General features: G+C 48.4%; 2 protein-coding genes and 1 long non-coding RNA gene across 5 annotated transcripts in view; 2 read left to right on the forward strand and 1 right to left on the reverse strand.

Moving 5' to 3' along the window:
• Positions 1-10,376, forward strand: part of MTF1 (metal regulatory transcription factor 1) — a 34,740-nt gene extending 24,364 nt beyond the window's left edge. Inside the window, exon 11 of the mRNA XM_084652506.1 lies at positions 1,277-10,376. Within this exon, the coding sequence (XP_084508632.1) occupies positions 1,277-1,668 (392 nt within the window). The 3' untranslated portion in view covers positions 1,669-10,376. The remainder of the gene's footprint in view (positions 1-1,276) is intronic.
• Positions 10,377-10,391: 15 nt separating this feature from the next.
• On the reverse strand, positions 10,392-13,902 carry LOC311533250. 3 transcript variants are annotated; one of them, XR_014714535.1, is made up of 4 exons: positions 12,889-13,902; positions 11,710-11,875; positions 11,014-11,133; positions 10,392-10,664 (listed from the first exon to the last, which is right to left on the reverse strand). It is a non-coding gene; the product is annotated as an uncharacterized lncRNA (long non-coding RNA). The 3 variants fall into 3 exon arrangements; XR_014714536.1 differs by having other exon boundaries at positions 12,409-13,902; XR_014714537.1 differs by having other exon boundaries at positions 12,133-13,902.
• A 575-nt stretch (positions 13,903-14,477) lies between these two features.
• YRDC (yrdC N6-threonylcarbamoyltransferase domain containing) lies at positions 14,478-19,373 on the forward strand. The gene is made up of 6 exons (XM_084652510.1): positions 14,478-14,694; positions 15,382-15,577; positions 16,330-16,444; positions 17,883-18,002; positions 18,488-18,630; positions 18,998-19,373. Exons 1-6 carry the CDS (start codon positions 14,499-14,501, stop codon positions 19,065-19,067), a joined length of 840 nt encoding a protein of 279 aa, XP_084508636.1. The 5' UTR covers positions 14,478-14,498; the 3' UTR covers positions 19,068-19,373.
• The last annotated feature ends 1,085 nt before the right edge of the window (positions 19,374-20,458 follow it).

Consider the following 20,458-nt stretch of genomic DNA (forward strand, 5'->3'; position numbering starts at 1 on the left):
TTTAATTGCTAGTTAAAAAGTCCAAGAAAACTTTCAGCTTTTTACACTCTTAAAGGGTACTGGTTTAAGCCTAGTTCACTGAAGACTCATGTTTGACCTTATTGGGGGTATTTGCATTATAACATTAAGAAGGAAACAAAGATAATACTGAAGATTACTGGGGAGAAGTTTGCTAAATATATTGTCTTGATTAGTTATCTCTTTTATTAAAAATAATGTGGTATTCTAATGGTATGTGTGTATGAGATGGAAAAAGTCAAAGTAGCTCCTTTAAGTTAGATAATTAATGCATTCACTGAGATTTAAAGCACTTCCAACCTTAAATCCTTATATGAGGGGAGAGGGAGCAGCTGATCATTTACATTGTTTAATCCATCCAGCACCAACAGTTTGCTGGCTGACCATCTCTCTGAGTTGCATCTAATAAAATATATAGTCACATATATTTCGTTTTTATCTAGCATCTTTCATACGCAATATCAGATGCTTCACAAAATCAGTCGTAGGCTAAAGAGAACAGGCAGGTTTGAAGATGAGATTTTAAAAAAGGAAAGGAGACAGCGTTAAATAAACAGAGGAGCACAAGTGAAAGAACCCTCCCTGCAGTCACTAGACAGGAAAGCAGAGCAAAGAGAATGAACAGGAAGATAGCTGACTTTGAGGTGTTGAGAAAGGGAGGCTGATGGGAGGCCATAGTACAATCCCTTGGGATTGTCTTTGCTTTAAAGGGACAGAGTCATTTAAACAGAAAAGGGCTTTAATTTTTAAATGCCACTTCATCCTGTGACTACAGGTCAAGTCCTGTACTATAAGAAGAGGAGTTAATGACTGAAACCTAGGCAGGCTGAATGTTGCTCCTCTACTTAGTAGTAACTAGCTGCAAAGAGATCAGTGCTGGTCTAATGCATCTTGACACAGCTCTGACTACCTGTTACCTTCATTCTGTTACCTTCATTGCCTCTTACACGGCTGAGCAGATTTATAGTTATGTGCTTTAGCTCATAGTCAGGTTAATGATGACTTGGGCTTCCACGGTTCCCCTAGCTTTTAGTTAAGGTTATTTGAAATGTTGTTTCCCTTTCCCTTGATCTCATAGTTGTTGTTTATATGATGCCATAGGCGTGCATGTTACTTGAGACAAACAAAAATGGGAGTTTCCTGCTATGAGGAGTTTACATCTGAATTAACCCTAAAAGATTACATGCGTCTCACTGCACTGAGATTATGCAGTTCTCTCACTTCTGCGCCTATTTGTATCTTTCCATTTCACCTTCAGGAAACTCTGTTCAGCAGATTGGTCTCAGCCTTCCTGTTATCATTATAAAGCAAGAGGAGGCCTGCCAGTGTCATTGTGCCTGCCGAGACTCTGCCAAGGAGAGAGCAGCTAGTAAAAAGGGATGTTCCTCGCCTGACCCGAAAACTTTGGAGCAGCCAACTCTTCAGCTGCAGCCTGAGACTTTTCCTTCCTCCTCCTCCTGCTCCTCTTCCTGTGAGCCCACCGGTCAGATGGCTAACCCTTCAGACTCGCAGACTGAAACATTAAGTGCCATAGACGTATCAGACTTCCTGTCCCTCCAGAGCCCTGAAACCCCATCCAGTCTGATTCCAATTGAAGCACTATTACAGGGAGAGGAAGAAATTGGTTTGAATAGCAGCTTCTCCAAGTAAAGATGCTCCCGATTCTCCTTCCTTGCACCTGGTGGCTAAAATCCTCCTCCTTAGAAGCAGACACTGAAGGCTCAAGAGTTTTTTCTTTTTTTGAAGTTTTGTGGCCTACTTCTGCTTCTCGGATGTCATTTTAGTTGTGTCCCAGGAACATCCATCTTCGGGAGCTGAATCTTTAAAGAAAAAAAAGATTAAAAAAAAAAAGCTAAGTTATATATGAACTGTTTTGGCTGCACTGTCTGTCACTTTTGCTTGCTGTCATATGTGAACATGGAAGTTAAGGTTACTCGTCTGCATAACAATTATTAAAAGAAAAAGGGGGTTTTAGTTTCAGGCAGTCTCCTGTTGCACATCACTTTTATGTTTGGGGGTTTCGGCACTGGCAGCGAGTGGGTCTTTTGTTACAACCTCTTGGGTCTGTAATCTCCTTTTGTCTCCCTCTGTGTCTGATACTGACCATGCACTATAGTAGGGGCCCAGAGAATGACGCTTCTGTAGCAGACGATGGTATTATTGTAGTAGGAGTTGTCTGGTCTGGAGCTTTTCTGGATTGGTACGTTAAGATGCTTTTGTTGTTCATGGGATACTTGTCCCATCACCTAGTCAGTGGGAGGAGTTGGCTGTTTGTATTAGGCTAACACTAGTAGCAAAGCCAACTGAAACCTTTGGGGAGTTCCTAAAGACGAGCATGAGGTACTTGTGCTCCTGCTGTGTTTATTCATTTGATTTAAACCAGGGCAGAGAGTACAATTCAGGCACATTGCTTCCTAATTTAGAAATGTGGTCAGAGCCTCTGCCTATGTAGAACCTGCTCTGGTTGCCGCCTCTTGCAGAATGCGGTGGGTGTCACATTTGGTGATATTGGTGCCTGTTGATCAGAGTGGCCAAAAGAACAACATCTGACTTTCTGTCGAAACATGAGTCAGGCTTTAAAAGTCCACCCCTCATTCACCAGGAGCGCAACACCTTTGCAGGTAACTCTCTTCTTTCGTTGACAGTGATTCCTTGTCAGCATACAGTAAACTAGAATTCAGTGAGCATGTCCTGTAACAGTCCAGAAATGCTTCCTCTTTTCTGTTAAACTCTATAATCCCTGCCTGAATCTGCCTCCAACCTGCTGTAGCGTCAGCTCTCTGTGCATGGGGCTATTTCCTGACTAAAATGCATAACACAATTTAGTAGTTTTTCATATCAAGCTGAAACTCTCTATTCTAACTGACTCAGGGTAAAAAAAACAACCACAAACTCCCCTTCCACCAAAAAGCCTGTAATGTTGCAATAAATGCAGTCTCATTTTAAATGGTTTATTTATGCTGCATTATTTTAAAAGATGTAATTTTATAGTATTTTATCCATCTGTCTGGCTTTGGCTGTGAGTCTCTTTGTGTTGAAGGAAAGAATATTAAATAGTCTTTATTCAGTTTACGGTGTTAGGTGTAGTGATATGACCATAAGCCAAATAATGCTGAGTAACTGTGTTCACTAGATTTAAGGATGCAAACTCCTGGAAGGTGGAGGCCTTTCCCTTCTCTCCCTTAGGTTTTCTTCCTGTTCACTCACATCTTATTGAAGCTGCACTCAGCACCTGTTTTTGGGGAGGATCCTAATAGAGCAGCCAAACCTTCCTTCTTAATGTACTACATTGAGCTGTGTCGGCTTCTAAAACCCTCCGGAGAGCTGTGTAGCCTTACCAACATCTGACGTATTCTTAGGCTGGGACAATGGCTTCATCTCTTGTTCTGTCCAATTGCAAACTCACTGCCTAGGTGCAGACAGAATTAATGTAAGGGAGCCGGCGTTCAGCCAGTCTGGAGATCTCCCCCACTTGTACAGCGTGGGAGGATGGGGTGAGGGTGAAGGCGTAGGGGCAGTGAAATAGGTGACTTGTAACTGTGAAGAGCGGTGACAGTATGAGCACAGTACACTCTGTCTCCTGGGTACCCTAATGACAAGGGCTCATGGGGCGGCAATTAGACTGGAAATTCCCTGGCTGCTTTTTCTTTCCAGCAAGTGCTGGCTCCTAGTGCAGTGGTGCTGGGACATACCACAGGGTCGGGGTGCGTAGGAGTTCCTCCTACTGTTGCTGTAGCACTGAGATTTTCATCTGTAAGATATGAACTAGCAAAGCATTCCAGTGTGTTCTTCTCTCTGGGACACCACCCCACCCTGCTGGGCAGCACTGCAAGGGGATTGACCTGGGCTGGCATCTCCCAGCCTTCGCTTGGGACACAGGCAGGCTGGCAGCAGTGAGGATGGCTGTTGAACACACATGAAATAGGCTTGAGTCTGTTTAGCTGAGAATGTCTTTGCAAGAACTTCTGACAATTGTCCCGTTTCAAATTCTGATTTGAAGTTGCATGGAAGTGGGAGGTGTGGGGTCAGGGCAGCAATCTGGCAGCAGTGAGGGACTTGCACCTTTGTCTCTAGCTCTGCTTAGGTATTTGGCTTTTTAAAGAGCATTTGAGAGAGAGTGTGAGTGTGTGAGAGAGAAAGTAAAAGTATAAAATCCCAGGTCCTGCTGGGGTCATGGAATTTTTGCCATTGAGTTCAGAAGGACCAGGATTTGGCCCTAAATCTGAAACATTGGGCAGCTGATGGACTTGGTAACCTTTCCTTCAGGGACACTGGGTGTGCAGTTACTCTCTTGTGTGAATATGTGCACCTGACCTGGTGTGATTCGGCAGTTTAGGTGAGGCTAAGAAGGGCTCCCAAGGACGGCAGAGTAGCTGGGTTTCATCAGCACCTTGCCTGTCCCAGCACAAAGACACGCGTCCCTTAGGCAGTTGCTTTGTTAATGTTCTTTACTTTTTTCACTTGTGCTCTATGTGTCTGAATGTTAAATTATGCTGCATGTGTCTAAGCACTCCCAGCACCCTCCCGCACCCCGCTGGCTCCTGTACTGCCTGAGAGGCTGCATGGTCAAAAGCTGTGCCCAGCTGCAGGGATCCCCTGCACACTGGTGGAGGAGCTTGCGAGTGCCTGGCAGGGAAGTGCTGTCTTTGCCATTGCAGCTGAGCTGTCAGAGCCCCCGACCCCAGGGCAGCTGGAGACTTTTCCCTGGCTCAGTAAATTCACAGCACTGTGACAAAAGGAAGGGAAAGTTTCTACCTTTTGAGACCTGCAAATGCCAGGCTTGACATCAGACTCCTAGAGAGGAGTATGCGCTGTCAGGGCTTTGCGATTGTTGTGAACATCCTGTACAGTGTATACAATTTGTGAATTCTTTTCCATATCAGTCTTCACAGCAGAACTGCACTGCTCCGCATAGCTCTGTGTTTAAGCATTTGCTGTTTGATGGCTCATGGAAGTTTACTTGGTTCCTATAGCTTCTAGAAGGACACACAAGCTAAGTACAGAACTGGTCTAAATACCAACATTGGTAGCTCTGGAAGGCAAGTAAGTAACCCCAGGGATCTGACTGAACATGCAGCTGGAGGTAGGAGAACTCACTCTTCATGCTTGTAGATGGTAGAGGCTCCTAGGAACAGAAAGTCAGCATTTGTTCAGGGCTGGTACTGAATTACATAGAACAATGTATGAATTGGGGACTTCTGTAATGCTGACTGTGTCCAGAAAGACGAGTTTGCAGAACCTCATACCAGTATCTAAAATGCACTTTAGGTTATTTTATCTTTAACCCAATTGCTGCAATTTCTTTTGTATATACTTTCAGAAAGTTTATTTTTGCTCTGATTAAAAGTTAACAGGGGTGTGCAAAGATGAGCACTTATCTTGGTGCAATACTTGTCGCTAAAGATCATTGTCCCCTGTGGTCGGTCTATGTCTGCCTAACTGAATTTGTGTAGTAAGTAGGTCAGTGACCTGTCACCCTACCCTGTCTATACACAAACAAAACTATGTATCCTTAGCGAATGTCCAATCTATGCAAAACTTCGACTGGGAGCACAGTGCTTTAGCAGGCCCTGCCCTCTCAAGCTTTCTGATAAGCTGCTTATCACTTGTGTTAGAAGTAATAGGCTGTTTTTATTTGTTGTGTTCATCTGTATGTCCCCCCTCAATCTCATTTCAGAATGAACATGAACAGACGTGACAAACTGTTCCTACACAGGCATGTTGCACCTTTTAGAGTTTGTCTTCACAATCATTTTCGATGTCATGTTATCTGCCTTACTTCGTTGAGAATAACTCTCCAGCAGAATCATCAAATACTGCTTTTGAACCGCAGCAACATTGTTAACCTGTTTACAATACTCTTCCTGTACCAGTTAGAAGTAAGCATTGGCAAATGAACTCATGGGTAGCCTGAGGGTCTGGAACTGCTTGAGGGAGGGGGGCACAGTTATTTTAAGGTAAAATTGGCCTCAGAGCTCATAAGAGATGAAAAACTTGTCTCTTATGGACAATATTATGCATGTGGCAACTGAAATGGGAGGCAGCACAGTCCATTGTATAGGGCAGTGGATTGAGAGTCAAGTAACCTAGTCCTGACTTTGCCACTCACTGGCTGTGTGACCACGGGCAAGTCACTTAACCTCTCTATGCCTCAGTTCCCTCATCCATAAAATGGGGAGAGTGATGCTCATTCACCTTTGTAAATGCTTTGAGATGTACGAATGAAAAGAGCAAAGTGCAGAGTATTACCAATACGAGCGAGCTGGCCAAAACAGTTAATAATTAGAGTCAATTAGGCTGTGAGGCAAAAATAAACATCTCTTTAACATTTCTGATTGCGTTGGTTTTAATTAGTAGTTTTCCTCAATATATTTTGGAAACAACGTCAAGTTTTTATAAATGTTACTGTAGTCAATACTCATGGGCAGGGCTGAACTTTTAACTTTTTTCATTTTGTCTTGATATAAATCATACGTTCTAGAAGTTGGATTCTGTGTCTGCACTGAGAAATGCAAACTAAACTGGATATTTATGTAGTAGCATACATAGTCTAAATGTGTATGTTCTTGGAACTAGTTTAAAAATCCCACACCATGCTTTTGGTGGTGTGCAAGCTGGCCAAAATTTGGTTCATTATGCAGTGTACTCTTTCTCAACTAAATGCTGTTTCTACTTTTTCTTACAAGAAATTTTTTTCATATGATCTTTTTCAGCAAAATCAAGGGTATGTTTTTGCAGTATCGTAGCTACGGTAGCTGGCATTGAAAGGTTTTCCTTGCTCTGTAGCTTTGTGTCCTTCCACCTGCTTATAAACCGAAGCTATTCATTTGACCTTTATTTTGGAGAGAAAATAATAGTTGACGTTTTGTTTTATTTGCACAGACTAGCATCAGTTAGGAGGGCAGGTAGCTGCCGGTTAGTTATTGAGCATTTGCTTCAGCATTGATCTCTGCATAATCTTCAGACCAGCAAATCTAGGAAGAGTTTAGGATGTTTTTATTGCTTGTGTTTTACACGTACTGGGAGCTGGGCAATGGTCTTGGAGATGATTTTAAAAAACAAACACATCAATTTCTCAAATGTGTGTGTATGTTGTTAAAGGAATTTATTTAACTACGAAACATGGGAACAAATGTACTTGCATTCAGCAACATGAAGATGTTAGTTACAGGTACAGTACTTCCAAAGGAAGAGCATCTCCAAAACCCAAAAAAGAGTAAATATGAATTTGTATTTTTGAAGAATGTAAAATGTGAAATAATGGTGTTTGCTTAATTGCTCATTTTGTATAAAGTTAATATTGTACTTTGAAATATCTGCTAAGACGTGGAAATTAACATTTTTTGGAATTGAAAGCAATATTAATACTAATGGAATCCTAATTAAATGCTTATTTAAATAATGTGGTCCTGGAGTCATTCCTCAAGGGCTTGATCAGTTTCTTTGGAATGTGAGTCTGAGCGCTCTGCTCTCTTTTCCATCAGAATAGGGCACTGAGACTTTGGAGTTTGAGAGAGAATAGTTTTCCTATGCAATTGGATTTCTCTCCCCCTCCCCCTATTAAAGTTTTTGGATCCACAACCTTCATGTCCATAAAGGTACTTTCAGGCATGTGGAAGGGTGGAATAGCTTAAGATGCATGCAAAGGACTAAGACCAGCTGTTGTAATTACTTATGCTGTATACTACTTCCCCACCCCCCCAAATAATCATGAGGGACAGCATTCATCCAAAGACCCCAGAGTACCCCCCAGACACAGCATACAGGGATCACTTCATTCACCCCTGAAATGCAGCAGTTGTTCAGCAGTGCACCCCCCCCCACCTTCCAGGAATTGAGGCAGGAATATCTTCATCCGTTTGAAACTGCAGAGGGAATGAGGAAGGTAAAACAGAGTTGTTCTGTAGGGCTCTCTCATCTTAGTACTCTTACTGAAGTATTTCTAAGTAGTAGTCTGTGATAAAGAGCATAAGTGGCAATACAAGTAGAGCGAGAGGAGGTCAGGAGAATGGACTGGCAAATACACAACCAGCCATGGCACCGGCCTCCTTTTGGAAAGGCTCAAAGAATTTTAAACAAATTGAGCTTGGAAAATGAGATTGCCTTTCTTAGAATTTCAGGTACATAAGAGGATCTAGACCAGGGGTGGGCAAACTTTTTGGTCCGAGGGCCACATCTGGGAATAGAAATTGTGTGGCGGGTCATGAATGCTTACAAAATTGGGGTTGGGGTGGAGGAGGGGGTGAGGGCTCTGGTTGGGGGTGCAGGCTCTGGGGATGAGTTTGGGGTTTAGGAGTATGCTCTGGGCTGGGACTGAGGGGTTTTGAGGGCAGGAGGGGGATCAGTGTACAGGAAGGGGTGCAGGCTCTAGGGTGGGGCTGGGGAGGAGGCGTTTGGTGTGTAGGAGGGTGCTCTGGGCTGGGATCAAGGGGTTTGGAGGGTGGGAGGGGAATCAGGGCTGGGGCAGGGGGTTGGAGCATGGGGAGAGGCTCAGGGGTGCAGGCTGCGGGCAGTACTTACCTCAAGCAACTCCCAGAAGCAGCAGCCTGTCCCTTCTCTGGCTCCTACATGGAGGCACAGCCAGGCAGCTCTGCATGCTGCTACGTCTGCAGGCACTGCCCCTGTAGCTCCCATAAGAGCATGTAGGAGCCAGAGCAGGGCCATGCGGCTGCTTCCGTGAGCCATGTGGAGCGGCCCCCAGCCCTGCTCCCTGACTGGAGTGCCAGAGGGGGGCAAGCCCAAGACCCCCTTCCCCAGCGGGAACTCGAGGGCTGACTTAAAACGGCCCACAGGCTGTAGTTTGCCCACTCCTGCTCTAGACCATGCGTTATAAATAAGGATTGAGGAATAAGAGTAGGAAAGGCTTCTTTGCCCAGCCTTGGCATTATCTATCTTCTGTACTTATTCTGTAGCAGCTGAGTTCATACACCCTGGGGCGGTACTTGTGATTTGGCAGGTAGAGAGGCTGTGACTTACTGAAGGTTACCCAGAAACTCTGTGGTGGTGCATGGACTGCAACCCAGGTCTCCCAAGTCATAGGCTAGTACCCTAACCATTGTACCATGCTGCTGCTTAGCCTGCCACCCCTTTATAACCATCAGCTAGCAGGGACTGCAGGTCTCAGCAGTCATTAACACAGAGAGGGTCATATGGGCATTACATATTCATGAAAAGCCTCAAATAGGTGAGAGCCTGGCTCAGGCACAGTAACCGGCCTCTCAAAAATGATCCAGAAGCTGCCAAAGAAGGGCACCTATTTGCTTTAGGGGCAAGGGAATCCATACTGGCTGCTGGCCTCTGTACAAGTACCTGGTGAGCCAATTTAAGGACCTTGGGGTACATAAGGCCCCTAATAATTTAGGGCTGAAGTGTTTGGGCAAGTCTCTCCACAGCAGCTGAGCTGACTTTGTATTCTTCCCTCTTATATTGTCAGTGGTCCAGGATTTGTATTACAGGAGCACAAAGGAACTCTACTCCAGGATTGAGACCCCATTGTGCTAGATGCTTGAGACACGAAAGGGAGAGAATCAAGCTTTTCAGGACAAGGAGCAAGTCTGTGATGATAAAATAGGTGGATACAACAAACAGATGGGGGAAGGACAAGGCCCATGAGATGATCACACTTTAGGTACAAAGCATTGGTCAGAGCACACCAGGGGCCACACTCAGGGTTTATCTCACTCCAGCCAGAGCCACAGCCCTGCCTTTTCAGGAGCAGAATGCTCCAAGCCTCACTGTGCAGCTCCAAAGTGGGTCAGTTCTTCCATGATTATTGTAGGCACCCTCTTTAACCTGTTCTCAGTCAGGCTGAAGGAAATCAATGCACGTTGGCTCTGACAGCAGCTCCCTCAAACTCCTAAACTGAAATGTCTAGTGTCAAACCAGGGCAGCTGGGAAGCAGGACACACAAGCTGCTGGTCTTCTGCATCTCCTCCAGCCCCCAGAGCGGCCTAAATCATATGGAGCAGAAAGCAAGGTAGCAGGAGCTGTTTGATGTGCTGTCAAAGGTTTCACACTCCCTCAAGGAGGAGTCACTGCTCCATGGCAATACTCCTCCCCATTCAAAGTGCAGGTAGGAATGAGGGGGAAGGAATTTAAAACCTGGAGCTATCCTCTGCTGAAGGCAGGAGGGGACAAAGGGGACAGATCATCAGGACAAAAGGCAAGATGCAGCCCCTGCAGTGCAACTGTTCCAGCTGTGCACTAAAAGATCATGAGACTGGAGGGGAAATCTACTTTCCTGTTAGTGACCCAAGGCAACAGCAGAGAGCTTGAGTGGGGTCAGCTGCCCAGGGTTAGCAGCAGTGATCAGAGCTGGGCTTGTCGTCAGGCTGTTTCTTTTCCCACGGTATTAACTTGTGACAGGCTGAAGCTTTCTCAGAGCTGGAGCAAACAGTTGTGTCATTTATTTCTAGACAACGCAATTGAGAGTTGAGGTCACAGCAACATGCACTTACACCCCACACCAAACGCATGCAAAGAGTTCAGGGACTAGAGGGCCAAGTATATTTTGTAGGGTACAGGCAATGAGAGTTGTAGTGGCTTCCTTCATCAATAGCCCTCAGGTGATCAGCTCATTAAGCATTTCAGGAATTCTTGTTCTCTTCTTGCACAGGCAAGGAGCTGCCCTCTGTTCTGGCAGGAGTCTAGCAAATAATAAAACCACACGCATCAGTCCAATGCCTCCCAGGAGCCGCTTTAACACAGAATTCAAGGGTGCCACCAACCTCACAGCACTAGGGTCAAGATGCTGCTTTCCAGAGATCATAACATTTTCTAATGAACTTAGTAATTGAAAAGAAATGGAGCAGCCCACCCCCATCCCCCGCTGGTCTTGCCATTCAAGGGAGATACGGCCTGTGGAAACCAGGGCTCCTTACAGGAGTTGCGCCATCTTGTGCTGGGCAGTCATGTAATGTTAAAGGAAAAGCCCTTGGGGGCCCTCTTTACAGAGGCCCTGCTGCAAGGAAAGTGGGGAAGATCACAATACTTAACACAGAGAGCAGCCTGAAGACTGGTGATTTCTGCCATCAGCTCGTCGCAGCTGGCAATGTTTGCCAGGAGGCACTGCTGCCGGACTTCAAGGGATCTTAGCAGGGTTCTCACACCTTCAACCTGCAAAGGAGAGGAGTCACCACAGGACATTCTCCAAGGTCAGGGGAAGAGTAATTAGGGACCCCCTAGGCTCTGTCATCCAGAGCTAGTGTGGGTCTCGTAATCTGCACCAGGCCTGGCAAGCAGCATCAGTTCCAATGGGAACCTCCTTGGCAGCTGCCTGCAGTGCCCAGCAGCGTTTCTGTGAAATCCACAGGACTGGAGCAGTTACATTAGTTACACTGTGTCTTGAACATGGAAATTGAACCAGTGTTTCAACAAAAGCAACAAACCCTCTAGAGAGGGCAGCAGCTGGGCTAGGCACAGGGCTTGTCCTCACCACTGAGTTAATTCGAGTATTGCCCCTAACCTGAACTGCATCCACACACACCCCCCTTAACTGGAGCACGGTGGTGAGCCGGAGCCAGCTCAGTCTCCTTCTTTGAGTCCATGTTAAAATGCTGCTTTATGGTGTTGACAAAAGACAAACTGCACAGACATTTGAATTATTCTTACATGTAAACCTAACCTCATCCATACTGCCAGCCTCCATCTCCTCATGCCATAAACCACACACATTCATACAGCCATACAAACCAGTGACGCAGTGTCTGGGGGCTGCTCAGCATCCTGTTTCATAGCATCCTCTGCATCCATTGCCAAGCTAGAGCTGAGAGCAGTTAGTTTTAATCTTAAGGGGCAGGACAGTTAGGGGTGGGAGTTGGCATCCAATTCACCAAGTTCCCAGAGTGGATCAGTAACACTGAAAAAAAAAATCACAGTTATAAGGGGTTTCTCTCCCCTGCTCCCAATAACAAATTAAAAACCCAGGGTGGTGCTGGAGCAGGCCCTGTTAACTAGAAAATCAGAGCTTGTCTCTTTAGCCTCTCCACCATTAGAGGTCAAGGAAAGGTGTGGTGAATAAGGTACTTATTCCCAATTTGAGCTAGATTAATAAATTATCTAACAGGTCATCAATTTCCAAAGCTAGGCAAAGGAGTGTTTGACATGAACACTTACACTCCAGGAAAAAGTTAATCAAAAAGCCAGAACAGAATCTTGAGGCAAACAGTGAAATTTCACTGGGACCTGCTCCACTGAGTAGCTTGTACACTCAGAAACCATCCTGGGAAATAAGGCAGCTTCCAAGCACAAAAGGATTTAAAAAGAAAAAACAGAAGGTTTTTCTCAAACTATTTGTTACATGGTAAACTCTTTGCCCCAGGAGGACTATTTAGCTAGAACATGCTTTGTTCCCAGCGAGTATTAGCACTGAAGAAAAGCCCCCAGCATCACCTTCTGCTCTCCTAGAGCAGCCGGCTGAGGCCTTATTTATAACGTCCTTCAGTGAGTCAATTGCTTCCACCTGTTTCCCTTGAGACCTCAGCTGGTTCCATTTCTAAACAGGCTGCACCTCTAATTATATCGTGTTCTTAAGGCTTCAAGTAAACCTGTAGTCTTTGTAAGAAACCTATTCTTTCCTTCCTTCCTTCCGGCTTTGCTAAATTATTTCCTACAGGTCTCTGTTCTTTGCTGTCCGCTGTAGTAAAATCAAAAGTCCCTGTGGTGGGTGCCAGAAGAGAGAGTGGTACCCATCTTGATGAGTCCTCTCCAAAGAGAGCAGGCAGCCCTGCACCAGCTTGGGACAACAGTCATTTGACAAAGCAAGGAAGGACTTTTGTGACCGGTACCACGAGATTAAATGGAGCTGTCACAGGATCCTTTGGATCACGAGGAATGATTTCTGTAGTCTTTGGCAAGACACAGGGCTCTCACCTGGGACTGAAAGACACGACGGAGCCAAGGTCAGGGGAGAAAGCCAAAATGGATTCCAAAGCAGCTTAGCTGGCTGATTGCACTGTCTTGGCCAGAATGGACTATATATATATCTTTATATATATCTTCATCTTTGCTTCTCTTGGCTAAGCAAGGATTTGCCAGTGATGTGTTCCAGTTGACAAACCCTGCTCCATTTTGGAAAGGCAGCCTGAGGTCACTGCAAATACTCGCTGAAGTGCATTCGTCCCTGAAGAGTGTAAAATCTCTGATCAGGAGTCTATCTCCGTTGACTCGCTGGGCAGAGTTCACGGTGTGAAGCTGGAGTGCAGGCAGTCAGACTCGAAGACAGTGCGGCCTCATGGCCTACCCTGAAGAGAGTGGGACCTCCTGAGGGTCTGGCACACGGAAGGGATTCCTCTGAGGGACTCTTTAAAAGCTGGGGGATAGCACAGATCCTGTGGATCTCTGACACACATGTAATAAGTAAATTCCATGAGTTTCTTCTGCAAGAACTTTATTGCCATAAAGCACCAGGGTCAGTCTAAATTCAGTGCCAGTCACTGTTTTACTTGTGAAGTTCCCAGGGTTGAGGGAGGGGAGAAGGAGGGAAGTCACATCCAGAAGGCAGTTTGCGTAGTGCTTAGAGGAGGATGGCTGGTGTCTGGACTCCTGGGTTTTGTTCCCAGTTCCGGGGGGACAGAAGGGGTCAGTGATAAGAGGGTAGGTCTGAGAGCCGGAAGACCTGGACTTTGCTCTCAGCTCTGTCGCTGACCGTGCCTCAGTTTCCCGGTCTGTGAAATGAGGGCGCTGAACCCCTGGGGATACAGGCGCTGGGGACCTGCAGCGAGGGGCGCGGCTCTCTGAGCCATCGCGCCGCAGGGCAGGGAGCGGGCGGCGGGCTGTTCCCGGGCAGGACCCTGTCGACTCTTGGGAGCCAGGGCGACGGGGCTTGTCCAAGGGCTCAGGCAGCAACTCACCGACAGCCCCAAGAGAACCCAGGAGTCCGGGCTCCCAGCCCCTCCCCCAGCTCTAACCCTCCAGACCCCCCCCCCCCCCGCTCCCAGAGCCAGGGATGGAACCCAGGAGTCCGGGCTCCCAGCCCCTCCCCCAGCTCTAACCCTCCAGGACCCCCCCCCCCCCGCTCCCAGAGCCAGGGATGGAACCCAGGAGTCCGGGCTCCCAGCCCCTCCCCCAGCTCTAACCCTCCAGACCCCCCCCCGCTCCCAGAGCCAGGGATGGAACCCAGGAGTCCGGGCTCCCAGCCCCTCCCCCAGCTCTAACCCTCCAGACCCCCCCCGCTCCCAGAGCCAGGGATGGAACCCAGGAGTCCGGGCTCCCAGCCCCTCCCCCAGCTCTAACCCTCCAGGACCCCCCCCCCCCGCTCCCAGAGCCAGGGATGGAACCCAGGAGTCCGGGCTCCCAGCCCCTCCCCCAGCTCTAACCCTCCAGACCCCCCCCCCCCCCGCTCCCAGAGCCAGGGATGGAACCCAGGAGTCCCGGCTCCCAGCCCCGCCCCCTCTCCCCACGAGGCCCCACGCCCCTCCCGGAGCCGGGGACAGACCCCGGCGTTGGAGGCGCCTGTCTCTTTAAGGAGGAGCGCGACCGGAATGACGTCATCGCGGCTCCTCCGCGCGGAAGCGGAAGCGGAAGTTCCTCCCATGCTGAGCGCGCGCGGGCGGGGCGCGCTGGCCGGCTGGGCCCGCGCCGCTGAGGGGCCCCTGGGGGCCGCGGGGCTGCGGAGCCTTCGCCGCCCGCTGCCGCTCCCCGGGCCCGGGCGCCGCGCGGCGCAGAGCGACCCGCAGGGTGAGCGGGGCCGGGCGGGGGAAGCGGGGGTGGGGAGAGCCCGGGGGGGGTCGGCAGCGGGGCGCGAGGGAAGTGGGAGCGGGGCGGGGGCGGGGAGAGGCGGGGGGCCCGGGGGGGCGCGAGGGAAGTGGGGGAGGCCGGGGCACAGGGGCGGGGCGTGGGGGGAGGCGGGGCGGGGGGCCCGGGGGGGTCGGCGGCGGGACGCGAGGGAAGTGGGGAAGGCCGGAGCACAGGGTCCGGGCGGGGGTGGGGAGAGGCCGGGGGCCCGGGGGGGGTCGGCGGTGGGGCGTGAGGGAAGCGGGGGTGGGGAGAGGCGGGGGGCCCGGGGGGGGTCGGCGGTGGGGGGCCCGGGGGGGTCGGCGGCGGGGAGGCGGGGGGCCCGGGGGGGGTCGGCAGTGGGGGGAGGCGTGCCGGGGGCCCGGGAGGGTCGTCGTCGGCGGGACGCGAGGGAAGTGGGAGCGGGGCAGGGGGGGGAGAGGCGGGGGGCCCGGGGGGGGGAGAGGCGGGGGGCCCGGGCGGGGGGTCGGCGGTGGGGGGCCCGGGGGGGGTCGGCGGCGGGGCGTGGGGGAGGCCAGGCGCCGGGCGCCTGGGCCGGGTGACGGGGCCCCCGCTGGGCCCGAGAGACCGGGGCTGGGGTCGCTGCGGCAGTGGGGCCGGGCTGGGGGCTCACTCGCTGCTCCCCCCCAGGCTGGCGGGAGACCCTCCAGGCCACCGCGACTGTCCTGCGGGAGGGCGGCCTCGTGGCGCTCCCCACCGACACCGTGTACGGAGTAGCGTGTCTGGCCCAGAGCTCCCCGGCCATCCAGAAGATCTATAACCTGAAAGGGCGACATGGAGGCAAACCCCTGGCCATCTGCCTGGGCGAGGTGGAGCATATTTACAGGTGAGCATGTGCCTCGGCTGGGGACACTGAGCGCTAGGGCTCCGTGTCCGCCTGGGTGAGGCTGGGTCCTTTAAAAAACAGCTTTTGTGAAACCATCAGAAACGACCCACGCTTCATTAAACCACAGCGGAAAGTTGTTTTAAAGCAAGCTTTCCTTTGTAGCACTTGGGCACTTTCCAGGTCGCTGCCCTCGGCTTTGTTTTTCAGTTTTTAATACTCCGAGCGGTGTATAGTAAAAGCAAAAGTGAATTGGACTGATTTGACTTTGTGGTTCGTGCTGAGAGAAATGCAAGCTGTGTAAATCACAAAAGTAAATGGAATGCTCAGAATTCAGTTTTAGTATCTAACATTGGTGGCCTTGGGAAAAAGATGAGTTTGCAAATATAGTTTTTTAAGTTGTATCCTTTTTGAGCGTCTCGAATCTGTGTCCAGCACAGCTTACAGTAGGGCAGGTACCTTGTTCCGTACACTGAAATGGGTACAGATGTACCTAGAGAGCCCAGAGAAGGGAAATCTCCCTCAGAGAGGGGTCATGGACTGCCAAAATTCTCACTGTGTGGTGCTTTGGTCAGGGAGGGCCAGCCTGTTTTTGTTGCATTTTGCTTCCTGTCTCAACTGTGCAATAGCAAAAATGTAAAACTTCAGGGGAGGGAGTTGTGGTAGCTGGGAGCATGGAAACATTCCCAGTGATGGTTAGTCTCTTGTGACTGTATCTTGTAGCGATTTTAAGTACATCTCAGTGTACTTTATAGGTACTGTCATGTCAATGTGCCAGAAGACCTGCTACGGGACCTGCTCCCAGGACCTGTGACCCTGGTATTGCAGCGCTCAGAAGAACTCAATAAAGACCTGAACCCTTTCACATCGGTAAGTCTTTGGGACATGACACACATCTCTGCAATTTGACAGGTGACCAGCATCTTCTTTGTGTGTAGTTCTTTGGCCTTCCCACTCACATTTGTTGTGTGTTCACAGCATTCAGCATTGATTGACGTCTTGAAGCTAGTTCCTGCTCTGTCAATAACAAACATGTGCCAAGATGGACATATTTGTAGGTGTCCTTGTCACCTATCTGAATGTGATATAACTTGTAGTGTTTGATGTGCTGGGTGGTTAAACTGTCTTGAGGTATGAAGCTGGTAGAAAGACCTATCCTTCCTTTTCTGTGGTCCAAATTTTATTCTGTGGGCCACATCCAGAAATAGAATTCCAGATTCTAGAATCAGATCACTTGTTTTAAAGCATTTAGAATTTACCCATTAAGGTGTTAATGGGGGTTAAGAAGTAATAAAACTAAATTAAATAAGATAATAGCTCACCTCTTAGTGAGAACCCTGAGGAAAAGTTTCTGGCACTTGACTCCCAATGTCAATCTCAATATTTGTAACAGAACATTGGAAGCAGCAGCTGAGGGTGTTGCTGTCCAGCTGAGAAACTCCGTCAGTAGGGCCACAGGTGGTCCATAGTTCAGACCCCCTGTTTAGTTCCCTCTCTGACAGTCCAGAAATTAGAAGTTGAACTTCAATGACCTATCAAGGCAGATGTGCCCCCAGAAATATTTTTAATGGTATGCAGTTCATCCCCCTTCCCTATCCCAGTCTCAGAGAGGAGACTGGCCATGGCTTCGCTGTGGTCAGTGCATGTGCTCAGACCCTGGGCCTTGTGCAGCAGTAAAGAGATTCCCTCACCCTGTCTTGGAGTGGGAGATGCCAGCTGCACTGATCATAGGGAGGCAGGGACAGCAGGCCCAGCCCCTCCCCCCCCAGCTGACTCTGCGGCTGTAGAGACCCAGCAGCCACTACCCCCCCGTTCCAGCCATGCCTGAGACAGTGATGCAGCAGCCCAGTGGCCAGGGACCCACCACCCGCACAGGAGGTAACAGGCTGGGGGGCCCTTAGTACCTCCCAATGGGAGAGCACCTGCCAGAGACCTGGCATTGTAGGCTGGCAGGAAACTGGAGGCCCTGGTACTTTCCCAAGCCTCCTGCAGGAGTGGGGAAGCTAGAGCCCTTATGGGCTTTCCACAGGGGGCCTGTGGGGCTGAATGGTACCAGCTCCCCGTGCAGTGTTTGGGCATGTCCCAGCATAGCTGAAAATTGTTAAGTGGATGGGGTAGCAGCAAGATGGAATCATTATGTGGGCCAAATCCAGCCCTCAGGCTGCCAGTTGGACCACACTTCTTTAGGTCAACAGGGCTTCATACAACATAATGGGATACATGGTTGATCTGTAGCTCAATGACTGTTGCCTATAAATGTATCCTCTCTTTGGCTGTTGCATATAAACACACCTCTCTTCTCTTGTAGTTGGTTGGCATTCGTATTCCAAATCACCCTTTCATTAGGGAGGTGGCACAGGCTTGTTCAGGACCACTGGCTTTAACGAGCGCTAACATCAGTACTCAGGCGAGCACACTGACCGTCTCGGTAAGGTTGGTTTTGTCACTGGGGAGAACTGCCGTGCTAGGATTTCAGATAGGAGTTGGGAGAAGCTACTAACCTGTTGTACCACCTTTCCCATGGTGGTTGTTCCTCGTCCTTCTGTTACAGACCCCCTTCACAATAGACTACAGATCCCTGCTGCTGTGCTGGGAGCCTCCCTTAAAGATTGAGGAAGGGCAGAGTTTAAAATGCAGACTGTTTAAAGGCTTCCTGTGTACTTTACTAAACATGATTATGTAGCAAATGGTTCTGAACCTGAGAATCCTTAGAGGGCACTTGTAGCTCCTAAAATAGTGAAAGCGTCTGTTCTGATGTCTATGGTGTGTTCAGCTCAGAAGCTCAGAGAAGTGGGATGTCTTCCCTGGCACCAGAGTCCGACAGCGCTTCATGTGTGGTATCCATTTAAAAACTAAAACAACCACCCCTCAAATGCTTAGTTGGCTGAACCCAATTTTCCCTTCTTGTCTCAGGAATTCCAAGACCTTTGGCCTCAGTTGTCCCTGGTCATTGATGGAGGTGTAATTGGAGATATCCAGAGTCCAGAGTGTCGTCTGGGGTCAACTGTGGTCGACTTGTCTGTATCTGGGAAATACACCATTATTCGGCCTGGCTGGTAAGCACTCTTTGCTGACCATAGCTGCAGCTTTCACTTTAGGTAAAACAAAATGCAACTGAAAGTTAAAACATGGGGCTTGTTTTGCCCATTTCCCTACAGCGGTTAGTGTAGGATGTTTTCAAAGTGCAGCATTCTCTAACACCTAACTAATTTGCCTGTCCAGAGATGCTGAAAATTGACAGATACTGGGTTCAGCAGGATATAACTTGCTATTTCATAATATACCGCTCTTTTGCCCTGCTGGGCTGAAGATAACCTTGCTCAGCTGGTTCTCGTTTTTTCCCTACAAAACTGTGGAACCAACTGAGTTCTGCAAATGGGAACTTATTTCTAGTCACCACGCTACTTGCCTTTATTTCCATAGTGCACTGACACCGACAGTTGAAATCCTGGGGAAGAAATACGGCTTGACATCAGAACCACCTTCTTTGTGAGATACCAAACTCTGGAAGCTGTGCAGAGTCAGTAAAACTGGGCACCATGTGCCTGTCTCTTCAGGAAGCCAGTGTCAAAGGTCTTGTTTAATAAGGTCAATGGTTGTATCAGTCCTCATGTCTCTCCTTGGGTCTTTTCATCATTTGTGTGTAATGGCTATTGGTCTGCTGTGCATGTTTGTAAGAAACAAACCAAGTACTTCTGACCTCCTTGTGCAAGTGTAATATCCTGATTACCGTACAAGGGATCTTTTGCCTTGTGCAATGGGGTTTACTAGGATTTGAAATAAACGTCTATTTGTGATATTTTGGGAAACTGCTGTTCTTGCATGGGACAGAGGATCGTGTTTTACTGAAATACCTGTGTACAGCACTTGGGTTTGATTCAGATTTAGAGGCAACCAATTGCTGTTTTGACTTAAACACACACCACAGTTTTTAAATGTTTCTTCTGTTTTACTTAAAAATATCAGGAATACAGTGTCTCCTCTTGCTTGGTTTTGCAGGAGTGAGCTTTGACCCCTTTAGTAGAGAGAATCCTTCTTCCACCTGTCTGCTGAGTGTTTGGCTTAAATAGTAGAGCACCTGAAAGGGAAATGGCTTTTTATTTTGTCTTAATCTGTTTCTCATGATGCCATAATCTTACTGTTCTCCAGCAAAAAGTAGAAAGTCTAGACCTGATATTTCTAACGGCGCCAACAGGAGAAACTTTTCAGCTGCTCTTTAGTTGTCAAAAAAGCATCCCTTTTGCAAGTCATCTAAGGTTTACTTTTAGGTGATGGTTGCTAATCCTGATACTAGACTAAATTCTTCCGTTTGCTTTCCTTGTAAAAGGAGAAAGGACAGACCCTGAAGTGCAATCTTTTGAGTCCCTCATGAACTGTTCCCTTCATCACCCATGAAGTTGTTGCTTTCCCTACTTAGCTGACCTGCGGACTAGAATCAGTCTGTAGTTTTTATAGATCTTAATTCAGTGAGATTATTAGAATAATAGGAGGAGGCCAAAAGGGTCTGAGCCAGTATTTACTCTTCTGGGAACACTAAAATGTAATTAATCTGTTCATGGTGATATTTATTAGTGTTTAAAAACTGGTGACCAAACTGTGTTTTTTGAAACACAATTCTGTTATAAATGCTTAGATTTAAGGTGTTTGGATCTCTGCAATGCCTCTTTGTGTTAGTGCCATTAAAGTGTAAATTTTGTACGTACACTGTTACCTTTTGGAGGTGGTGGCTTTTCATCTTTGGAAGACTAATCTCTGCAGCCTACAGTTACTTGTTGTCGAGATGAGGGTTTGACTAGCAACTACTCTGCTAAACCAGGCCCATCATGCAGCAAGACATGGAGCAGCTGGACCCTTATCAAATCTTGAAAAAGATGAACAAGGGCT

Source organism: Lepidochelys olivacea (assembly GCF_965140295.1).
Source record: "Lepidochelys olivacea isolate rLepOli2 genome assembly, chromosome: 19".
Taxonomy (NCBI): domain Eukaryota; kingdom Metazoa; phylum Chordata; order Testudines; family Cheloniidae; genus Lepidochelys; species Lepidochelys olivacea.